The 24,355-nt window shown below is 44.1% G+C and overlaps 1 protein-coding gene across 6 annotated transcripts in view; it reads right to left on the minus strand.

Annotated features, from left to right (window-relative positions):
* The window catches only part of LOC124041093 (adhesion G protein-coupled receptor B3-like), a 113,650-nt gene that overhangs the window by 50,001 nt on the left and 39,294 nt on the right, over nt 1–24,355 (minus strand). For 5 of the 6 annotated variants that reach the window (XM_046358255.1, XM_046358252.1, XM_046358254.1 and 2 more), the window contains 2 exons: nt 11,068–11,218; nt 1,659–1,728 (listed from right to left, as the gene is read on the minus strand). In XM_046358255.1, coding sequence (XP_046214211.1) covers nt 1,659–1,728; nt 11,068–11,218 — 221 coding nt within the window. Of the gene's footprint in view, nt 1–1,658; nt 1,729–10,951; nt 11,024–11,067; nt 11,219–24,355 lie in introns of those variants that run through there. The other variant, XM_046358257.1, reaches the window with a different exon arrangement.

A 24,355-nucleotide genomic window follows, 5' to 3' on the forward strand; every position in this document is an offset into this window, starting at 1 on the left:
TGAGTGGAGAGGAGTGGAGAAGAGAAGAGGAGTGGATTGGAGTGGAGTGGAGAAGAGCGGAGAGGAGAAGAGGAGACATCAGCTAGCGAACCAACTCCCACAAAGAAATGAAACCCCAGAATCACATCAACTTAATGGTGCACAGCTGCATACAGTTGTGTTATCCTCCAGTGTCAAGGGAGTACAGGCATATGCTGTGGTTCTGCTTCAAGAAGTTTTACTGGGGAATAAAATGCTAACGAGAGTTTTAAAACATGGTTTATGTACTAGTATTCAGCTGGGACACAACTCAGGAGGAGATGGGGGTTTGTCAGAATCTTTTAAAATGCCCACTGTGGTTGTCTTGGGGGTTTGTCAGGTTTGTAGGGTTCACCCTAGCCTAGCTAACCAAGTTTTCACATTTGTGTTTTTTCTTCAGAAATCATTGCATGTGGGTACATTCATGTGTTTTTAATATATTATTGCTCTCAGATTTTTTGAATTCACAGATTTTAGATGTGAAATAAAACAAATTTTTTTGCAAAACGCTATATATATCCACTGTTTAGATGGAATTAAATATATTTAACTGTGATATGTTGTTGTCCCACCCAGCTATCTTAGGATGAATGCACCACCTGTAAGTCTCTCTGCATAACAGCATCTGCTTAATCACTAAAATGTCAAATGTAAATGTTTTTCATCTACACTAACGTTCAAAAGTTTGGGGTCACTTAGAAATGTCTTTGTTTTTGAAAGAAAAGCTATTGTCCATTAAAAAAAACATAAAATTGATCAGAAATACAGTGTAGACATTGTTCATGTTGTAAATTACTATTGTAGCTGGAAACGGCTGTTTGGAATATCTACATAGGCGTACAGAGGCCCATTATCAGCAACCATCACTCCTGTGTTCCAATGGCACGTTGTGTTAGCTAATCCAAGTTTATCAGTTTAAAAGGCTAGTTGATCATTAGAAAACCCTTAGCACAGCTGAAAACTGTTGTCCTCGTTAAAGAAGCAATATTATTATTATTATTTTACATTTTTGTAATACTGATGTCACAAATGTAACATTTGTAAAGTTCTTTATTAAAAACGTGTTACAGTTGACTGTGTAAAACCTAGTAGAACTATTTATTTATCTGAGTGAGGCGGATGTATAACGTTTAGCAAAAAAAACATGATTCTTTGTCTCTCTGAAATGAAACCATTTGAAACAAAAATGTGTCATTGAACAACCCCTTGATTACAGACACCTGTGTGTGTCCTTTCTAAGTATATAAAGTAGTGACCCGCAGTGTTTGTCATTACACCCTGATGAAGACAGCTTGTCTGTCAAACATTGGTTATTAAACTCCTAGAGTGTGAGGCTCTCCTTTGTAATTGAACAAGCCCATTCCATGATTAGATAGTGAGAAAAAACACACCCATCTCTTTCATAAGTTCTTTAAACAATAAAAGCTCATTTACCAACATTTCTGAAAATGAAACTCTTCTGATTTAAATTATCATTGACACAATTAGTATGAGGCTTTACAGATTAAAACAATTGCATTTTGGGATATAGACGGTGATAACCATGAGCAAATGTCACATGCTATACATTATAATCTTTACTAAAATATCAGAACTACCAAGGTGACACATAGGTAGAAAGAAGTGAGAAAAGAACATACTATTGGGGTGTCCCATAGCCTTTTGCTTTGGTGAATCCCATTGACACGGCAACCACCAAGGCAGGTAATCCTGAAAAAGACAAGAATGAACACAAGAACAATAAGACAGGTAGTTCTGAATGCTTGTTTCATTGAGCCGTACAGCCATCATACAGCCAGAATGTCATACAGAATGTCATCCAGAATGTCATACAGAATGTCATACAGAATGTCATCCAGAATGTCATACAGTCCAGAATGTCATCCAGAATGTCATCCAGAATGTCATACAGAATGTCATCCAGAATGTCATACAGAATGTCATCCAGAATGTCATCACCCAGAATGTCATCCAGAATGTCATACAGCCGTCATCCAGAATGTCATCCAGAATGTCATCCAGAATGTCATACAGAATGTCATCCAGAATGTCATACAGAATGTCATACAGAATGTCATCCAGAATGTCATACAGCCGTCATACAGAATGTCATCCAGAATGTCATACAGCCGTCATACAGAATGTCATCCAGAATGTCATCCAGAATGTCAGAATGTCATCCAGAATGTCATACAGATGTCATCCAGAATGTCATCCAGAATGTCATCCAGAATGTCATACAGAATGTCATCCAGAATGTCATCAGCTGTCATCCAGAATGTCATACAGAATGTCATCCAGAATGTCATACAGAATGTCATACAGAATGTCATACAGCCGTCATCCAGAATGTCATACAGAATGTCATCCAGAATGTCATACAGAATGTCATACAGAATGTCATACAGAATGTCATACAGTCATACAGAATGTCATACAGAATGTCCAGAATGTCATCCAGAATGTCATACAGCCGTCATACAGAATGTCATACAGAATGTCATACAGAATGTCATACAGAATGTCATCCAGAATGTCATACAGCCGTCATACAGAATGTCATACAGAATGTCATCCAGAATGTCATACAGCCGTCATCCAGAATGTCATCCAGAATGTCATACAGCCGTCATCCAGAATGTCATCCAGAATGTCATACAGAATGTCATCCAGAATGTCATCCAGAATGTCATCCAGAATGTCATACAGAATGTCATCCAGAATGTCATACAGCCGTCATCCAGAATGTCATCCAGAATGTCATACAGCCGTCATCCAGAATGTCATCCAGAATGTCATCCAGAATGTCATCCAGAATGTCATCCAGAATGTCATACAGAATGTCATACAGCCGTCATACAGAATGTCATACAGAATGTCATACAGCCGTCATACAGAATGTCATCCAGAATGTCATACAGCCGTCATACAGAATGTCATACAGAATGTCATACAGCCGTCATACAGAATGTCATACAGCCGTCATACAGAATGTCATACAGCCGTCATACAGAATGTCATACAGCCGTCATACAGCCGTCATACAGAATGTCATCCAGAATGTCATACAGCCGTCATACAGAATGTCATACAGAATGTCATACAGCTGTCATACAGAATGTCATACAGCCGTCATACAGAATGTCATACAGCCGTCATACAGCCGTCATACAGAATGTCATACAGAATGTCATACAGCTGTCATACAGAATGTCATACAGCTGTCATACAGAATGTCATACAGAATGTCATCCAGAATGTCATACAGAATGTCATACAGAATGTCATCCAGAATGTCATACAGAATGTCATACAGCCATCATCCAGAATGTCATACAGAATTTGATACAGCCGTCATACAGAATGTCATCCAGAATATCATACGGCCATCATACAGAATGTCATACAGAATGTGATACAGAATGTGATACAGAATGTCGTCCAGAATGCGCAGGTTAACTATCTCCTTCATCATTAGCTCCATAGAGGCAGTGTTCTGCAGATAGAACTCCAGTCAAGATAAGAAGCTTAGTGTATTTAAAGATAGAATCCTCAGTTGCTAGATCCATTTTTTGTTTCATAAATTAATGATATATACCCATTGACTCTTGAAGAATATAACTTATAAATGCCTCATGAGCTAAGTTCAACTGTCGTACCCCGTCAGAACCACGAATGTAAGTATGATTTACCCCAATGTTTCTACACAATGGGAATGTAAACAAACACTGTATAGCCTCAGAAAATGATTCCGTTTACTAATTCACACAGCAGTTTCCATAGTGTAGTGGTTATCACGTTTGCCTCACAGGAGAAATGTCCCCGGTGCAAAAACACATTTCTCTGATACATACGAGAAGCACCTGACTTGTAACAGAGAATGCCGCTTTTCATAAATACCTCATTATGGGAATTCAAATACATGCAAAGAATATCAGTGAAATTCTTATTACTCCTTGTAGATGCTTGAACTCTCAGTTTCAGTAGAGTCGAGTGCTTTTCATGCTTGACTCACACAAGATATGTCTGTGGTTCAAAACCAGGTCCACAAGAGATCTCTGACACGTGAGAAGTCCCTGATTTGTAACAGATAACTTTGCTTTTCATGAATGCCTCAAAATGGGAGTAAATTTAAATGAAAATAATATCAGTAAAATACAGTTAACTCCTTGTAGCTGCTTCTACCAGCAGTTTCTGTAGTGTAGTGGATATGATGGTCGTCCCACACCAGAAATGTCCCCGGTGAAACACAGACTTTTATTCAACTAGACAAGTCAGTTAAGAACAAATTCATATTTACAATGATGGCCTACCGGGGAACAGTGAGTTAACTGCCTTGTTCAGGATCTGAACGGCAGATTTTTACCTTGTCAGCTCAGGGATTCAATCAAGCAACCTTCTGGTTACTGACACAATGCTCTAACCACTAGGCTACCTGCTGGTTACTGAAACAACACTCTAACCACTAGGCTACCTGCTGGTTACTGAAACAACACTCTAACCACTAGGCTACCTGCTGGTTACTGGCCCAGCGCTCTAACCACTAGGCTACCTGCTGGTTACTGAAACAACACTCTAACCACTAGGCTACCTGCTGGTTACTGGCCCAACGCTCTAACCACTAGGCTACCTGCTGGTTACTGAAACAACACTCTAACCACTAGGCTACCTGCTGGTTACTGAAACAACACTCTAACCACTAGGCTACCTGCTGGTTACTGGCCCAGCGCTCTAACCACTAGGCTACCTGCTGGTTACTGACACAACGCTCTAACCACTAGGCTACCTGCTGGTTACTGGCCCAACGCTCTAACCACTAGGCTACCTGCTGGTTACTGGCCCAACGCTCTAACCACTAGGCTACCTGCTGGTTACTGGCCCAATGCTCTAACCACTAGGCTACCTGCTGGTTACTGGCCCAACGCTCTAACCACTAGGCTACCTGCTGGTTACTGGCCCAACGCTCTAACCACTAGGCTACCTGCTGGTTACTGACACAACCCTCTAACCACTAGGCTACCTGCTGGTTACTGGCCCAATGCTCTAACCACTAGGCTACCTGCTGGTTACTGGCCCAACGCTCTAACCACTAGGCTACCTGCTGGTTACTGACACAATGCTCTAACCACTAGGCTACCTGCTGGTTACTGACACAATGCTCTAACCACTAGGCTACCTGCTGGTTACTGACACAATGCTCTAACCACTAGGCTACCTGCTGGTTACTGGCCCAACGCTCTAACCACTAGGCTACCTGCTGGTTACTGACACAACGCTCTAACCACTAGGCTACCTGCTGGTTACTGACACAATGCTCTAACCACTAGGCTACCTGCTGGTTACTGACACAATGCTCTAACCACTAGGCTACCTGCTGGTTACTGGCCCAATGCTCTAACCACTAGGCTACCTGCTGGTTACTGGCCCAACGCTCTAACCACTAGGCTACCTGCTGGTTACTGGCCCAACGCTCTAACCACTAGGCTACCTGCTGGTTACTGGCCCAACGCTCTAACCACTAGGCTACCTGCTGGTTACTGGCCCAATGCTCTAACCACTAGGCTACCTGTCGCCCCAAAAACTGTATTTCATAACTTGATGTCATGGAATGTTAGTCCTTACATCCGGAGATACATCTATGCATTTGAATGTGGTTACATTTCTTCAGGCCCGTCACTCAACTTTCTTTTTCCAAAAGTTATTGTTACAATGTGGGATTCTAGCTTTAAGAGCAGTGCTACCTTCACACACAGTAACACAATGAAAACAATCCCTATGACAGACTACAGTGGGCCTCCCTCTCTAGGACATGGGGCTTGTTCCCCCTCTACACCACCTGGATCTCTGTTATGGATTGTTGCAGTCCATCCTGGAATATAAACACCTTCCCTCTCGGCATGGCCCGGGAACAAACAAACAAACAAACAGACAGACGGACAGGCGGACAGACGGACGGACGGACGGACGGACGGACAGACAGACGGACAGACGGACAGACAGACGGACAGACAGACACACACACACACACACACACCCAGCCTGGGAGGGATTTACTGATGCAGTTACATTTCCTGGAGGTGGGGGCGGAGACCTTGTGGTCGTCCACTTGACTCTCCCAGTGCTGAAGAGGTAAATGGGCCTCTAATGTACGGCGCTATGGCATAAATCACGTAGCCACCAGAGCTCTGATCTACACACACGTTCATGTAAACACACGCTAAGCACACACACCAACGTTGCTTGATTTACTGTAAAAAAAGAAGCTAATATTTACAATCTGAACAAGATGAGAAAATCAATTCCTACTTTAAACTATAAACCCCACATAAATGTTAGATTATACTGAACACCTGCAGTACAAAAAGCAACATGTAATGTTGATGCTTGAGGATTGTATTGGTTCTTCCCATAAGTTTCATAGAAAACAAACCCATGTTTCCGACAGTATCGTATCCTCACAGAGCTGCTACAATGGATGAGTCTACAGAGATGTTACAATGGATGAGTCTACAGAGATGCTACAATGGATGAGTCTACAGAGATGTTACAATGGATGAGTCTACAGAGATGCTCCAATGGATGAGTCTACAGAGATGCTACAATGGATGAGTCTACAGAGCTGCTACAATGGATGAGTTTACAAAGATGCTACACTGGATGAGTCTACAGAGCTACTACAATGGATGAGTCTACAGAGCTTCTATAATGGATGAGTCTGCAGAGATGCTACAATGGATGAGTCTACAGAGATGTTACAATGGATGAGTCTACAGAGATGTTACAATGGATGAGTCTACAGAGATGCTACAATGGATGAGTCTACAGAGATGCTACAATGGATGAGTCTACAGAGATGTTACAATGGATGAGTCTACAGAGATGCTACAATGGATGAGTCTACAGAGATGCTACAATGGATGAGTCTACAGATATGCTACAATGGATGAGTCTACAGAGATGCTACAATGGATGAGTCTACAAAGATGCTACAATGGATGAGTCTACAGAGATGCTACAATGGATGAGTCTACAGATATGCTACAACAGATGAGTCTACAGAGATGCTACAATGGATGAGTCTACAGAGATGCTACAATGGATGAGTCTACAGAGATGCTACAATTGATGAGTCTACAGAGATGCTCCAATGGATGAGTCTACAGAGATGTTACAATGGATGAGTCTACAGAGATGCTACAATGGATGAGTCTACAGAGATGCTACAATGGATGAGTCTACAGATATGCTACAATGGATGAGTCTACAGAGATGCTACAATGGATGAGTCTACAAAGATGCTACAATGGATGAGTCTACAGATATGCTACAACAGATGAGTCTACAGAGATGCTACAATGGATGAGTCTACAGAGATGCTACAATGGATGAGTCTACAGAGATGCTACAATGGATGAGTTTACTGTCATTTGTTCTCAGAGACATCCTCTCATATTAAGTTCTGTGCAGTTGCAGGACAAAAATACAACACAGATACATCTATCTAACCTTCTAACATCGACCAAGACCACACGATTTTATCATTTACATTTAGACTGTCTATATATATCTGCCTTTACCTATTCACCTCTCTCTCTCTCTCTCTCTCTCTCTCTCTCTCTCTCTCTCTCTCTCTCTCTCTCTCTCTCTCTCTCTCTCTCTCTCTCTCTCTCTCTCTCTATTCAATTTCAATTTGCTTTATTGGTAACATTGTACCTATTGTAGTTCGGCCTAGAACTGCAATGACGAATGAAGAGAGAGAGTCGTGTTTGTTGCTAGGTAACAGGAGGAATGAGTGTGTGGGCTCTTTCGTAATCAATAGGATTCTTAATAGAGATTTGGGAAGTGTCTTTGCTGTAAGTAAGAGGTCCTTGGATGAGACATCCGTAGAGGTCTTCACAGACCCACCTGTACCCGAATACCTGCGACCTGATCCGGGACCAGAGCCGGTCTGGATCCAGAATTCTAAACACTGTCGGATCTGATATGAATGTCATGGGTCTCTGGTATGTGTCATTTTAACTGATTTGTCCAGAAGGACCCATATAGATCAGAACACAACTGCTGCAGTAGAGACAGAGAGAAATGGTATAATTTATGCTGCTGCTCTTTGCTTTTCACGAGAGGGGCGCATGTAGCATGTTGTTGTTGTTGTTGGCCAATCAGAAGTCATCATACAGTCATAGAGCCTCTGTGTGGGAGAAAAGTTAGGAGATATCTAATCAATGGAAGATGTAATTAAAATGATGGAATCAACACATGTTAATTCAACATCAACATATGTTAAAATTGAGTGTTTCTGTGATTTGTAGTAAAGAAGATACAGGAAGATAAGTGTTTCCAAGGACACCATCCGTGTGCATCTTGTCATTTTACATCACCTTCTAATTGGTTGGTCACTGGAAACACCTATCCTCTTTTTTTTTACTACAAAATAAAGAAACGCGCCATTTTCACATGTTGATGTTGGCATGATGAAGATTTAAAAAATGGTAAAAATTGTTTAATTTCCCTTCAATGGAAAAGGACAGGTTTCAACGACCCAGAGCCAACAGGCAACCTGCTACATTATATTCTGAATGGAGTTGTTGTTTGTAGGAAGAGAAAGTGCATGCAGCCTCAGTTAGCCTAGCTAGCTAGCTTAACTAGCTTTTTCCTGTTTGATGCAGCCAAGACAGAAACTACATCATCATATTGGATGATAATTAGCCTAGCTAGCTAGCTTAACTAGCTTATCCCTGTTTGATGCAGTCCAGACAGGTACTACGTCATCATATTGGATGATAATTAGCCTAGCTAGCTAGCTTAACTAGCTTCTCCCTGTTTGATGCAGCCAAGACATATACTACGTCATCATATTGGATGATAATTAGCCTAGCTAGCTAGCTTAACTAGCTTCTCCCTGTTTGATGCAGCCAAGACATATACTACGTCATCATATTGGATGATAATTAGCCTAGCTAGCTAGCTTAACTAGCTTCTCCCTGTTTGATGCAGCCAACACATGTACTACGTCATCATATTGGATGATAATTAGCCTAGCTAGCTAGCTAAACTAGCTTCTCCCTGTTTGATGCAGCCAAGACATATACTACGTCATCATATTGGATGATAATTAGCCTAGCTAGCTAGCTTAACTAGCTTCTCCCTGTTTGATGTAGCCAAGACATGTACTACATCATCATATTGGATGATAATTAGCCTAGCTAGCTAGCTATTAGTCTACTACAGCGAGAGTTGGCTTGGTTGGTTGAGATATCTCGTCTCTCCCTCCCTCCTCCCTGTTCCTGTGTCACTTGCTCACACTCACAGTAGCCTACACAAACAGCCCGGCCCCTACTACAGCATCACCTCTCTCTCCCTCCTCTCACAGTAGCCTACACATACAGCCCGGCCCCGGCCCCTGCTACAGCATCACCTCTCTCTCCCTCCACTCACAGTAGCCTATACACACAGCCCGGCCCCTGCTAGAGCATCACCTCTCTCTCCCTCCTCTCACAGTAGCCTACACACAGCACGTCCCCTGCTACAGAGTCATCTCTCTCTCTCCCTCCTCTCACAGTAGTCTACACACACAGCCCGGCCCCTGCTACAGAGTCATCTCTCTCTCTCCCTCCACTCACAGTAGTCTACACACACAGCCCGGCCCCTGCTAGAGCATCACTGTATGTTGTAGTCCATTCTCTCTCTCTCTCTCTCTCTCTCTCTCTCTCTCTCTCTCTCTCTCTCTCTCTCTCTCTCTCTCTCTCTCTCTCTCTCTCTCTCTCTCTCTCTCTCTCTCTCTTTCTCTGTGGCCTGATGTATATCTATATAGACATACTTAATAATAATCATACATACACTACTTTCCTTTATGACTTAGTGTTCTCGTTCAGCTAGCTGTACCCTGAAAAACAACAACAACAAGACAAGCCTCGCTGTGCTAAAACACTGCAGAGGCCTTGGTTAAATCCTAGCTATCAGCTAACTCCTATGAGGAAACCACCACCAGGCCAGCTAGTCAATCTCCCTGCAGCCCAAGGGAAGTCGTGGTCCTGTAGCTCAGTTGGTAGAGCATGGCGCTTGTAACGCCAGGGTAGTGGGTTCGATCCCCGGGACCACCCATACGTAGAATGTATGCACACATGACTGTAAGTCGCTTAGGATAAAAGCGTCTGCTAAATGGCATATATTATTATTATATATTATAAGTCCATTTACAGATCCCTAGGAGAGTTGGAATGGAGGGAGCACATCAGCACTGCAACACAGAACCTAGCTGACAGGAGGATGACAGAGACAACAACATCCCAGATGAAGAGAGAGAGAGAGAGAGAGAGAGAGAGAGAGAGAAGAGAGAGAGAGAGAGAAAAGGGAGGGGCAGAGAGATAAATAGACACATTAAAGAACAGAGCTACGAACCAATAGAGAGAGACCAAGACATTTCAGAGTCATGACCCATGAGACAGAGACACTCACCCCATCCCAGACAGAGACACTCTCCCCATTCCAGACAGAGACAATCTCCCCATCCCAGACAGAGACACTCTCCCCATTCCAGACAGAGACACTCTCCCCATCCCAGACAGAGACACTCTCCCCATTCCAGACAGAGACACTCTCCCCATTCCAGACAGAGACACTCTCCCCATCCCAGACAGAGACACTCTTCCCATCCCAGACAGAGACACTCACCCCATCCCAGACAGAGACACTCACCCCATTCCAGACAGAGACACTCTTCCCATCCCAGACAGAGACACTCTCCCCATCCCAGACAGAGACACTCTTCCCATCCCAGACAGACACTCACCCCATCCCAGACAGAGACACTCACCCCATCCCCGACAGAGACACTCACCCCATCCCAGACAGAGACACTCTTCCCATCCCAGACAGAGACACTCACCCCATCCCAGACAGAGACACTCTTCCCATCCCAGACAGAGACACTCACCCCATCCCAGACAGAGGAACCTCTTCCTGATGAGCCTGGTGCGGACCTTCCCAGACAGAGACACTCACCCCATCCCAGACAGAGACACTCTTCCCATCCCAGACAGAGACACTCACCCCATCCCAGACAGAGGAACCTCTTCCTGATGAGCCTGGTGCGGACCTTCCCAGTAACGGCCATGTAGGACTGCCAAGCCTCCGTCAGGACCCAGCAGAACGACGCCAAGAAGAAGAAGTGAAGGAAGGCTGTTGTCATGGTACAGACACCCTGTTCATGACCAAGAAAAGGGACAATGAGGTTCTGGATGGTAAAACCTTGTGAAGAACATGAGTGAGTGGGACAGCAATGGCCAACAACATCAACAACATCAACTTCATAGACCAGTATTCACAAAGCGTCTCAGAGTGAGATAAACTGATATAGGATCCGTTTGATCTTTTACATAATAATGAATGACGTTATATGGGCAAGGAGGACCTGATTCTAGATCAGCACATACGAGCCTAAGATTATTACAAGAATTGACTGTGTCAATTCTGTGATTCCCATAATGCACCACAGTTTGATCAAATAAAAGCAGTCACAAAAACATCGAAGTGTCGTATAACTATTCTACTCAGGTATAAAACACGGTCTGAACTGCAAATATAACGCTTCTGCTAAATGGTATATTGGTTAGTTAGACAAATACATTTTGTAATGGTACCCTGTCTCTAACAGTAATGGTACCCTGTCCTGAACAGTAATGGTACCCTGTCTATAACAGTAATGGTACCCTGTCTCTAACAGTAATGGTACCCTGTCTCTAACAGTAATGGTACCCTGTCCTGAACAGTAATGGTACCCTGTCCTGAACAGTAATGGTATCCTGTCTCTAACAGTAATGGTACCCTGTCTCTAACAGTAATGGTACCCTGTCCTGAACAGTAATGGTACCCTGTCTCTAACAGTAATGGTACCCTGTCTCTAACAGTAATGGTACCCTGTCCTGAACAGTAATGGTACCCTGTCTCTAACAGTAATGGTACCCTGTCCTGAACAGTAATGGTACCCTGTCTCTAACAGTAATGGTACCCTGTCTCTAACAGTAATGGTACCCTGTACTGAACAGTAATGGTACCCTGTCCTGAACAGTAATGGTACCCTGTCTCTAACAGTAATGGTACCCTGTCCTGAACAGTAATGGTACCCTGTCTCTAACAGTAATGGTATCCTGTCTCTAACAGTAATGGTACCCTGTCTCTAACAGTAATGGTACCCTGTCTCTAACAGTAATGGTACCCTGTCTCTAACAGTAATGGTACCCTGTCTCTAACAGTAATGGTACCCTGTCTCTAACAGTAATGGTACCCTGTCTCTAACAGTAATGGTACCCTGTCTCTAACAGTAATGGTACCCTGTCTCTAACAGTAATGGTACCCTGTCTCTAACAGTAATGGTACCCTGTCTCTAACAGTAATGGTACCCTGTCTCTAACAGTAATGGTACCCTGTCTCTAACAGTAATGGTACCCTGTCTCTAACAGTAATGGTACCCTGTCCTGAACAGTAATGGTACCCTGTCTCTAACAGTAATGGTATCCTGTCTCTAACAGTAATGGTATCCTGTCTCTAACAGTAATGGTATCCTGTCTCTAACAGTAATGGTACCCTGTCTCTAACAGTAATGGTACCCTGTCCTGAACAGTAATGGTACCCTGTCTCTAACAGTAATGGTACCCTGTCTCTAACAGTAATGGTACCCTGTCCTGAACAGTAATGGTACCCTGTCCTGAACAGTAATGGTACCCTGTCTCTAACAGTAATGGTACCCTGTCTCTAACAGTAATGGTACCCTGTCTCTAACAGTAATGGTACCCTGTCTCTAACAGTAATGGTACCCTGTCTCTAACAGTAATGGTACCCTGTCTATAACAGTAATGGTACCCTGTCTCTAACAGTAATGGTACCCTGTCTCTAACAGTAATGGTACCCTGTCTATAACAGTAATGGTACCCTGTCTCTAACAGTAATGGTACCCTGTCTCTAACAGTAATGGTACCCTGTCTCTAACAGTAATGGTACCCTGTCTCTAACAGTAATGGTACCCTGTCTCTAACAGTAATGGTACCCTGTCTCTAACAGTAATGGTACCCTGTCTCTAACAGTAATGGTACCCTGTCTCTAACAGTAATGGTACCTTGTCTCTAACAGTAATGGTACCCTGTCTCTAACAGTAATAGTACCCTGTCTCTAACAGTAATGGTACCCTGTCTATAACAGTAATGGTACCCTGTCTCTAACAGTAATGGTATCCTGTCTCTAACAGTAATGGTATCCTGTCTCTAACAGTAATGGTACCCTGTCTCTAACAGTAATGGTACCCTGTCCTGAACAGTAATGGTACCCTGTCTCTAACAGTAATGGTACCCTGTCTCTAACAGTAATGGTACCCTGTCCTGAACAGTAATGGTACCCTGTCCTGAACAGTAATGGTACCCTGTCTCTAACAGTAATGGTACCCTGTCCTGAACAGTAATGGTACCCTGTCCTGAACAGTAATGGTACCCTGTACCCATGTACCATTACTGTTAGAGACAGGGTACCATTACTGTTAGAGACAGGGTACCATTACTGTTCAGGACAGGGTACCATTACTGTTAGAGACAGGATACTATTACGGATCAGGGCAGCGTACCATTACTGTTCAGGACAGGGTACCATTACTGTTCAGGACAGGGTACCGTGAAGCTTAAGTATGATTAAGTATGATTCCCAATCAGAGACAAAGATGGACAGCTGTCCCTGATTGAGAACCATACCCGGCCAAAACATAGAAATAATGAAACATAGAAAACAAAACATAGAATGCCCACCCCACATCACACCATGACCTAACCAAATAGAGAAATAAAATGGCTCTCTAAGGTCAGGGCGTGACAGGAAATCAATTATTTGGTCCCCACAAGGATAGCAATACAAAACTATCTGTGTGTGTGTGTGTGTGTGTGTGTGTGTGTGTGTGTGTGTGTGTGTGTGTGTGTGTGTGTGTGTGTGTGTGTGTGTGTGTGTGTGTGTGTGTGTGTGTGTGTGTGTGTGTGTGTGTGTGTGTGTGTGTGTGCGTGCGTGCGTGCGTGCATACGCTTGTCCATCACTATTCCTCCTCTAAGCAGATAAAGCAACAGCCTGAATTTGGGCGTGAATCCATGAAAAAGCGGATTAGTGAATTAAGAAGCAGCCTTAATAAGCTTGGTGAAAGGGAAGTGACATGTACAGTGGGTAGTGAGAGGATTAAACTGATGTCAGTTCAGACACTCTATGGTTTCAGTACTTCCTGTTTTTGAGCTGTGGTAATCTGAGTGTTATTACACAAAGAATGAGAAACAGTTGAGCATGTGTCAACTCCTTCCAAATCCAAGACAACCACACTGTACTGTACTGTACTGTACTGTACTGTACTGTACTGTACTGTACTGTACTGTACTGTACTGTACTGTACTGTACTGTACTGTACTGTACTGTACTGTATAGTGATTAGATTCACATTCAACACATCCATCCTCTGGAATAAGAAAAGATACTTCATTCAAAAAAACTAAAGAAAAGTGCAGCCCGTCACGTAGTTATTAAGCTGAGGGATGTGGAGCTGGAGATGCTTTCATTGAAATGACCAATGAACAGCAGTATATATTGCAGATTGCACCTTTAATGTTGATGGAAGCCACTGGAGATACTGACTAACCCATGTTGATGGAAGCCACTGGAGATACTGACTAACCCATGTTGATGGAAGCCACTGGAGATACTGACTAACCCATGTTGATGGAAGCCACTGGAGATACTGACTAAACCATGTTCAGACCATGTGAGTAAATGAAGTGATGTTTACCCATGGCCAGGAGGGATTTTAATCACTGGAGATACTGACTAAACCATGTTCAGGCCATGTGAGAAAATGAAGTGATGTTTCCCCATGGCCAGGAGGGATTTTAATCACTGGAGATACTGACTAAACCATGTTCAGACCATGTGAGAAAATGAAGTGATGTTTTAATCACTGGAGATACTGACTAAACCATGTTCAGACCATGTGAGAAAATGAAGTGATGTTTACCCATGGCCAGGAGGGATTTTAATCACTGGAGATACTGACTAAACCATGTTCAGACCATGTGAGAAAATGAAGTGATGTTTACCCATGGCCAGGAGGGATTTTAATCATGCCTTTGTGGACGCGGCTGGCAAATGTTTTCCCTGAATTCATGCACACACATAGTCCTCTTTTCAACTCTTATACAACTGCCTGCTTTAGAACGAGATAGCACACCAATATTATGCCACATGATCTCCCTATACCTCTCAGTTTGCATCACTATCATTTAAAATAGAGTCATGTTTTCTCAGTTCCAGGAGATGAGCACGAAGACATGCAAGGTAGTTTTTGGAATGAGGGTATGGAACCCATTCATATTTTTATTCATCTGTGTGTCTTTCCGATGCTCCCTGTCATTTTAGGTCATTTATTGGACTATATGAAGGGCTCACTCAAAACATAGACCTTGGTCTCAATGGGGCTCCCCCTGCCTAAATAAAGGTTAAAAGGTTAAAGGTTAAAATAAGGTTAAAATAAACGAATAACCACATTTGTTTGGTGTGAGTCATGTCAGATGTATTTAGAAAACAGATCTAAACAGAAAGACATTACCTTATTCAAAGTAATTAAAAAGAGATTGCTGATTTTTTTCTGATTTCCCCCCAGGTGTGTGTGTATGTGTGTGTAGTTGTGTGTGTGTATGTAGTTTTGTGTGTGTGTGTGTGTGTGTGTGTGTGTGTGTGTGTGTGTGTGTGTGTGTGTGTGTGTGTGTGTGTGTGTGTGTGTGTGTGTGTGTGTGTGTGTGTGTGTGTGTGTGTGTGTGTGTGTGTGTGTGTGTGTGTGTGTGTGTGTGTGTGTGTGTGTGTGTGTGTGTGTGTTGCATAATGCTACATTACATAAAGTCTCTTCCTCCTCCTCCTCCTCCTCCTCCTCCTTTTCTCGATCTTTCTTCTTGTGGTTTCAGTGACAGTATATATGAACCAGACAGCCTGGCAGACAGTAGGTCTAGAGACAGGTGTTGAAGGAGACCTATAACACATTTTCACTCCACACAGCAGACAGTAGATCTAGAGACAGGTGTTGAAGGAGAACTATGACACATTCTCTCTCCACACAGCAGACAGTAGGTCTAGAGACAGGTGTTGAAGGAGAACTATAACACATTCTCTCTCCACACAGCAGACAGTAGATCTAGAGACAGGTGTTGAAGGAGAACTATAACACATTCTCTCTCCACACAGCAGACAGTAGATCTAGAGACAGGTGTTGAAGGAGAACTATAACACATTCTCTCTCCACACAGCAGACAGTAGATCTAGAGACAGGTGTTGAAGGAGAACTATAACACATTCTCTCTCCACACAGCAGACAGTAGATCTAGAGACAGGTGTTGAAGGAGAACTATAACACATTCTAATAATAATAATAATAATAATAATAATATATGCCATTTAGCAGACGCTTTTATCCAAAGCGACTTACAGTCATGTGTGCATACATTCTACGTATGGGTGGTCCCGGGGATCGAACCCACTACCCTGGCGTTACAAGCGCCATGCTCTACCAACTGAGCTACAGAAGGACCACTCTCTCTCCACACAGCAGACAGTAGATCTAGAGACAGGTGTTGAAGGAGAACTATAGTACATTCTCTCTCCACACAGCAGACAGTAGATCTAGAGACAGGTGTTGAAGGAGAACTATAACACATTCTCTCTGCACACAGCAGACAGTAGGTCTAGAGACAGGTGTTGAAGGAGAACTATAACACATTCTCTCTGCACACAGCAGACAGTAGGTCTAGAGACAGGTGTTGAAGGAGAACTATAACACATTCTCTCTCCACACAGCAGACAGTAGGTCTAGAGACAGGTGTTGAAGGAGACTATAACACATTCTCTCTCCACACGGCAGACAGTAGATCTAGAGACAGGTGTTGAAGGAGACCTATAACACATTCTCTCTCCACACAGCAGACAGTAGATCTAGAGACAGGTGTTGAAGGAGAACTATAACACATTCTCTCTCCACACAGCAGACAGTAGATCTAGAGACAGGTGTTGAAGGAGAACTATAACACATTCTCTCTCCACACAGCAGACAGTAGGTCTAGAGACAGGTGTTGAAGGAGAACTATAACACATTCTCTCTCCACACAGCAGACAGTAGGTCTAGAGACAGGTGTTGAAGGAGAACTATGACACATTCTCTCTCCACACAGCAGACAGTAGGTCTAGAGACAGGTGTTGAAGGAGACTATAACACATTCTCTCTCCACACGGCAGACAGTAGATCTAGAGACAGGTGTTGAAGGAGAACTATAACACATTCTCTCTCCACACGGCAGACAGTAGATCTAGAGACAGGTGTTGAAGGAGACTATAACACATTCTCTCTCCACACAGCAGACAGTAGATCTAGAGACAGGTGTTGAAGGAGAACTATAACACATTCTCTCTCCACACAGCAGACAGTAGATCTAGAGACAGGTGTTGAAGGAGAACTATAACACATTCTCTCTCCACACAGCAGACAGTAGGTCTAGAGACAGGTGTTGAAGGAGACTATAACACATTCTCTCTCCACACAGCAGACAGTAGGTCTAGAGACAGGTGTTGAAGGAGACTATAACACATTCTCTCTGCACACAGCAGACAGTAGGTTTAGAGACAGGTGTTGAAGGAGAACTATAACACATTCTCTCTCCACACAGCAGACAGTAGGTTTAGAGACAGGTGTTGAAGGAGACTATAACACATTCTCTCTCCACACGGCAGACAGTAGGTCTAGAGACAGGTGTTGAAGGAGAACTATGACACATTCTCTCTCCACACAGCAGCAAACCAGTGTACCATCCACAGAGATACAGTTGAAATATATTTTTGTTAAGGAAACATGATAATGAACCTCTTTGTTAGTCTAACGCTGCATCCCAGATCGCACACTTTATAGTGCACTCCTTTTGCCCAGAACCCTATGTGCCCTTTGGGGGCCATTTTGGACGGGACCTGTATTTCACAGCTGAGACAGCCACCTCCAGAGATGATGCCAGAACACCAATCTCCATTTCAAATATGGTTGATATAATTATGTTTTCTTCTTATCCAACATTACCTGGACGAGGCTGTGTTTCTTATTGACATGCTAATGCTACCGTGTGTGTGCGCGAGTGTCTGTTTGTGTGTGTGTGACTGTGTGTGTGTGTGCACGCGCTCGCGGGTGCGTGTCAATGTGTGTGTGTGCATGTATGTGTATGTGCACGCCTGTGTGGGTGTGTGTGTGTTTGTTTTTTGTGTGTGTGTGTGTTGTGTGTGTGTGTGTGTGTGTGCATGTGTGTGTGCATATGCGTGTGTGTTGTGTGTGTGTGTGTGTGTGTGTGTGTGTGTGTGTGTGTGTGTGTGTGTGTGTGTGTGTGTGTGTGTGTGTGTGTGTGTGTGTGTGTGTGTGTGTGTGTGTGTGTGTCACACCCCATTCACACAGTTGTTCTGTGTGTGTGTGTGTGTGTGTGTGTGTGTGTGTGTGTGTGTGTGGAAAGTCTGCATCACACCCCATTCACACAGCTGTTGTTCTGTCTGCATCACACCCCATTCACACAGCTGTTGTTGTTCTGGCTGCATCACACCCCATTCACACAGCTGTTGTTGTTCTGTCTGCATCACACCCCATTCACACAGCTGTTGTTGTTCTGTCTGCATCACACCCCATTCACACAGCTGTTGTTGTTCTGTCTGCATCACACCCCATTCACACAGCTGTTGTTGTTCTGTCTGCATCACACCCCATTCACACAGCTGTTGTTGTTCTGTCTGCATCACACCCCATTCACACAGCTGTTGTTGTTCTGGCTGCATCACACGCCATTCACACAGCTGTTGTTGTTCTGTCTACATCACACGCATGGTGAAACATACAATATCAAAGCTTTGAACGCCCACCTTATTGATATTGGAAATAGTCTTAAACGCAGACGAAAGCGTTTTAAAATTACACATGCATATTTACATGTTAGAGCTGAGCTGTATGGCTCCTTCACATTGATGAACTCCCAAATGGCACCCTATTCCCTACATAGTGCACTACCTTTGACCAGAGCCCATAGGTAAAGTAGAGCACTATGTAGGGAATAGGGTGCCATTTGGGACTCAATATTAAGAAGCCTTACAGCTCAGCTCTAACATGTAAATATGCATATTCTCTTTTCAAAGGTTTGGTCTGCATATAAGCCTATTTCCAGTTGAATATGGTGGGCGTTGAAAGCAGTGATGCTGCAGGGTGGTAATCCAGCCACTGTTATTACTAATTGGCACATAGGCCCATGTAAGCCGGGATAAAACAAAACATCAAAACAACATAATAATGTGGAAATGACGTAGGCACTGTAGTTTCAAAGTGACAGATGCCTTAGATCCCAAGGCCAATTACCATAACAATGTCAAACAACATTTAGTTTCTTTTAACTCAATACATGCATTTCAGTTGCAATGTTTTTTTCTGTTCTTTTACATTATGCATTGGTATGACTACTGCATCTGAAATAAATAAAAACTACCATGGTTGGTTTCCTCAATGCACACGTTACCATGACACACATCCTCTGTTCTGTTATTGTCATGAAATGGTAGAACTACTGTTTCTTGGATATTCTAGTAAAACCGATCACTGGGAACAAGTGGTGGAGCAGTAAGTATGACATCGCAGCTCAGTTGTCAAGGACCCGAGAGAGGAGAAGATGGCAGACAGCTGGAAGAAGAGATGTGTCAGACATCCTTGTGACTAGGAGGTGACAAAATAGTGACAGGTGTCTGATCTGCCTGTGGTGAACAAGGACATCTGGAGGGATGAACAGAGAGAGGCTGGAGGGATAAACAGAGAGACTGGAGGGATGAGCAGAGAGAGGCTGGAGGGATAAACAGAGAGACTGGAGGGATGAGCAGAGAGAGGCTGGAGGTATGAGCAGAGAGACTGGAGGGATGAGCAGAGAGAGGCTGGAGGGATAAACAGAGAGACTGGAGGGATGAGCAGAGAGAGGCTGGAGGTATGAGCAGAGAATGGAAGGATGAGCAGAGAGAGGCTGGAGGGATGAGCAGAGAGATGCTGGAGGGATGAACAGAGAGACTGGAGGGATGAACAGAGAGAGACTGGAGGGATGAACAGAGAGAGACTGGAAGGATGAACAGAGGCTGGAGGGATGAGCAGAGAGTGGAGGGATGAACAGAGGCTGGAGGGATGAGCAGAGAGTGGAGGGATGAACAGAGGCTGGAGGGATGAACAGAGAGTGGAGGGATGAGCAGAGAGAGGCTGGAGGGATGAACAGAGAAAGGCTAGAGGGATGAACAGAGAGAGACTGGAGGGATGAACAGAGAGTGGAGGGATGAACAGAGAGAGACTGGAGGGATGAACAGAGAGAGACTAGAGGGATGAACAGAGAGAGACTAGAGGGATGAACAGAGAGAGGCTGGAGGGATGAACAGAGAGAGACTGTAGGGATGAACAGAGAGAGGCTGGAGGGATGAACAGAGAGAGACTGGAGGGATGAACAGAGAGAGGCTGGAGGGATGAACAGAGAGACTGGAGGGATGAACAGAGAGAGACTGGAGGGATGAACAGAGAGAGACTGGAGGGATGAACAGAGAGAGGCTGGAGGGATGAACAGAGAGAGACTGGAGGGATGAGCAGAGAGAGACTGGAGGGCTGAACAGAGAGAGACTGGAGGGATGAACAGAGAGAGACTAGAGGGATGAACAGAGAGAGACTGGAGGGATGAACAGAGAGAGAGGCTGGAGGGATGAACAGAGAGAGGCTGGAGGGATGAACAGAGAGAGACTGGAGGGATGAACAGAGAGACTGGAGGGATGAAGAGAGAGAGGCTGGAGGGATGAACAGAGAGAGGCTGGAGGGATGAACAGAGAGAGATTGGAGGGATGAACAGAGAGAGATTGGAGGGATGAGCAGAGAGAGACTGGAGGGATGAACAGAGAGAGGATGGAGGGATGAACAGAGAGAGACTGGAGGGATGAAGAGAGAGAGGAGGGATGAACAGAGAGAGACTAGAGGGATGAACAGAGAGAGACTGGAGGGATGAAGAGAGAGAGGCTGGAGGGATGAACAGAGAGAGGCTGGAGGGATGAACAGAGAGAGATTGGAGGGATGAACAGAGAGAGATTGGAGGGATGAGCAGAGAGAGACTGGAGGGATGAACAGAGAGAGGATGGAGGGATGAACAGAGAGAGACTGGAGGGATTAAGAGAGAGAGGAGGGATGAACAGAGAGAGACTAGAGGGATGAACAGAGAGAGACTGGAGGGATGAACAGAGAGAGATTGGAGGGATGAACAGAGAGAGATTGGAGGGATGAACAGAGAGAGAGGAGGGATGAACAGAGAGAGACTGGAGGGATGAACAGAGAGAGACTGGAGGGATGAACAGAGAGAGACTGGAGGGATGAAGAGAGAGAGGCTGGAGGGATGAACAGAGAGAGGCTGGAGGGATGAGCAGAGGCTGGAGGGATGAACCGAGGGAGGCTGGCAGTACTGTAGACTCACAAACTCACGACAAAATTGTGATTCTCAGGGCTTTAAAGGCCCACAGTGTACGTCAAGAGTAGGTCCTAATGAATTCTTAAATTCTATGCACAAGCCTAGTATACAGTGAGCACAACAAGACATAGTTATTAACATGATGTACAACCCTGACATGCTGAGTCCTTCCCTGCCAGTTAAAGGATGGATGGCATCAAAGATATGTGTATAACAGCATATTGGATATTTGATGATTCATCTTTCACTGACACGTACAAGTCCACTTAGCATCTTAGGGAAGCCAACCCTACCACCCGGTTCCTCAGACAGGAGAGATCAAGATGTACATTCTGGTCTGAAAGCACTGCTTTGATGAAGCTGTGAAGGGGGTTACCATAGAGATCCTATGACATATTCTAATTACATGGGGGTTACCATAGAGATCCTATTAAATATTCTAATTACATGGGGTTACTCTTGACATAGCACATAGGAACAGTAAGCCATATGATGTGCTTTGTGAGAATGTTCATACAGCAGAACTGGATGTTGAAGAATACCTTTAAGTCTGTTTGTATGGGGGGAATGTGTATGGATTCATCTAGTGAGTGCATACATTGTTGTTCATACTGGTTCCCCATGTTCCTTGTTCATACTGGTTCCCCATGTTCCCCGTTCATACTGGTTCCCCATGTTCCTTGTTCATACTGGTTCCCCATGTTCCCCGTTCATACTGGTTCCCCATGTTCCCCGTTCATACTGGTTCCCCATGTTCCCCGTTCATACTGGTTCCCCATGTTCCCCGTTCATACTGGTTCCCCATGTTCCCCGTTCATACTGGTTCCCCATGTTCCCCGTTCATACTGGTTCCCCATGTTCCCCGTTCATACTGGTTCCCCATGTTCCCCGTTCATACTGGTTCCCCATGGGAATCGAACGCACAACTCTGACCCTGACGTTGCAAATGCCATGCTCTACCAACTGAGCTACACGGGACCATGTATGGGTGAGAAATGTGTATGGTTTCATCATACACTAATCAGTGTTACTGTCCACACCAACTACAAACCTCATTTCCCCATATCAGTCTGGAATGATGACTTTGTCTCTCTGAGACCTGGGCAACATTTTGTATGGCACAGTGGCTGAGTTTACACAGGCAGCCCAAATCTGATCTCAGTGGAAACCTAGTGTATATCTGATCCATCCATCCCCTCAGTAGTAATCTCAGTACTAACCTCAGTGGTAACCTCAATGGTAACCTAGTGGTAACCTCAATGGTAACCTAGTGGTAACCTAGTGGTAACCTCAATGGTAACCTAGTGGTAACTTAGTGGTAAACTCAGTGGTAACCTCATTGGTAACCTCAGTGGTAACCTCAATGGTAACCTCAATGGTAACCTCAGTGGTAACCTAGTGGTAACCTCAATGGTAACCTCAGTGGTAACATAGTGGTAACCTCAGTGGTAACCTCAGTGGTAACCTCAGTGGTAACCTCAATGGTAACCTCAGTGGTAACCTAGTGGTAACCTAGTGGTAACCTCATTGGTAACCTAGTGGTAACCTCATTGGTAACCTCAGTGGTGACCTAGTGGTAACATAGTGGTAACCTCAATGGTAACCTAGTGGTAACCTAGTGGTAATCTCAATGGTAACCTAGTAGTAACCTCAGTGGTAACCTCATTGGTAACCTAGTAGTAACCTCAGTGGTAACCTCATTGGTAACCTAGTAGTAACCTAGTGGTAACATAGTGGTAACCTCAATGGTAACCTAGTGGTAACATAGTGGTAACCTCAATGGTAACCTAGTAGTAACCTAGTGGTAACCTCAATGGTAACCTAGTAGTAACCTAGTGGTAACCCAGTGGTAACCTCAATGGTAACCTCATTGGTAACCTAGTAGTAACCTCAGTAGTAACCTCAGTAGTAACCTAGTGGTAACCTCAACGGTAACCTCATTGGTAACCAAGTAGTAACCTCAGTAGTAACCTAGTGGTAACCTCATTGATTAACCTAGGGGTATCCTTAGTGGTAACCTCATTGATTAACCTAGTGGTAACCTCATTGTTTAAACTCATTGGTAACATCAGAGGTTATCTCATTGGTAACCTAGTGGTAACCTCAATGGTAACCTCAGTGGTAACCTAGTGGTAACCTCAATGGTAACCTCAGTGGTAACCTAGTGGTAACCTCAATGGTAACCTCATTGGTAACCTAGTGGTAACCTCATTGGTAACCTTATTGGTAACCTAGTGGTAACTTAGTGGTAACCTCATTGGTAACCTCATTGGTAACCTCAGTGGTAACCTAGTGGTAACCTCAATGGTAACCTAGTGGTAACCTCATTGGTAACCTAGTGGTAACCTAGTGGTAACATAGTGGTAACCTCATTGGTAACCTCATTGGTAACCTAGTGGTAACCTAGTGGTAACATAGTGGTAATCTCAATGGTAACCTAGTGGTAACTTAGTGGTAACCTCATTGGTAACCTCAATGGTAACCTCATTGGTAACCTCAGTGGTAACCTAGTGGTAACCTCATTGGTAACCTCATTGGTAACCTAGTGGTAACCTAGTGGTAACATAGTGGTAACCTCAATGGTAATCTAGTGGTAACCTAGTGGTAACCTCAATGGTAACCTAGTGGTAACCTAGTGGTAACCTCATTGGTAACCTAGTAGTAACCTCAGTGGTAACCTCATTGGTAACCTCAGTGGTAACCTAGTGGTAACATAGTGGTAACCTCAATGGTAACCTAGTAGTAACCTAGTGGTAACTTCAATGGTAACCTAGTAGTAACCTAGTGGTAACCCAGTG

This window comes from Oncorhynchus gorbuscha, linkage group LG08, assembly GCF_021184085.1.
Source record: "Oncorhynchus gorbuscha isolate QuinsamMale2020 ecotype Even-year linkage group LG08, OgorEven_v1.0, whole genome shotgun sequence".
Lineage (NCBI taxonomy): Eukaryota > Metazoa > Chordata > Actinopteri > Salmoniformes > Salmonidae > Oncorhynchus > Oncorhynchus gorbuscha.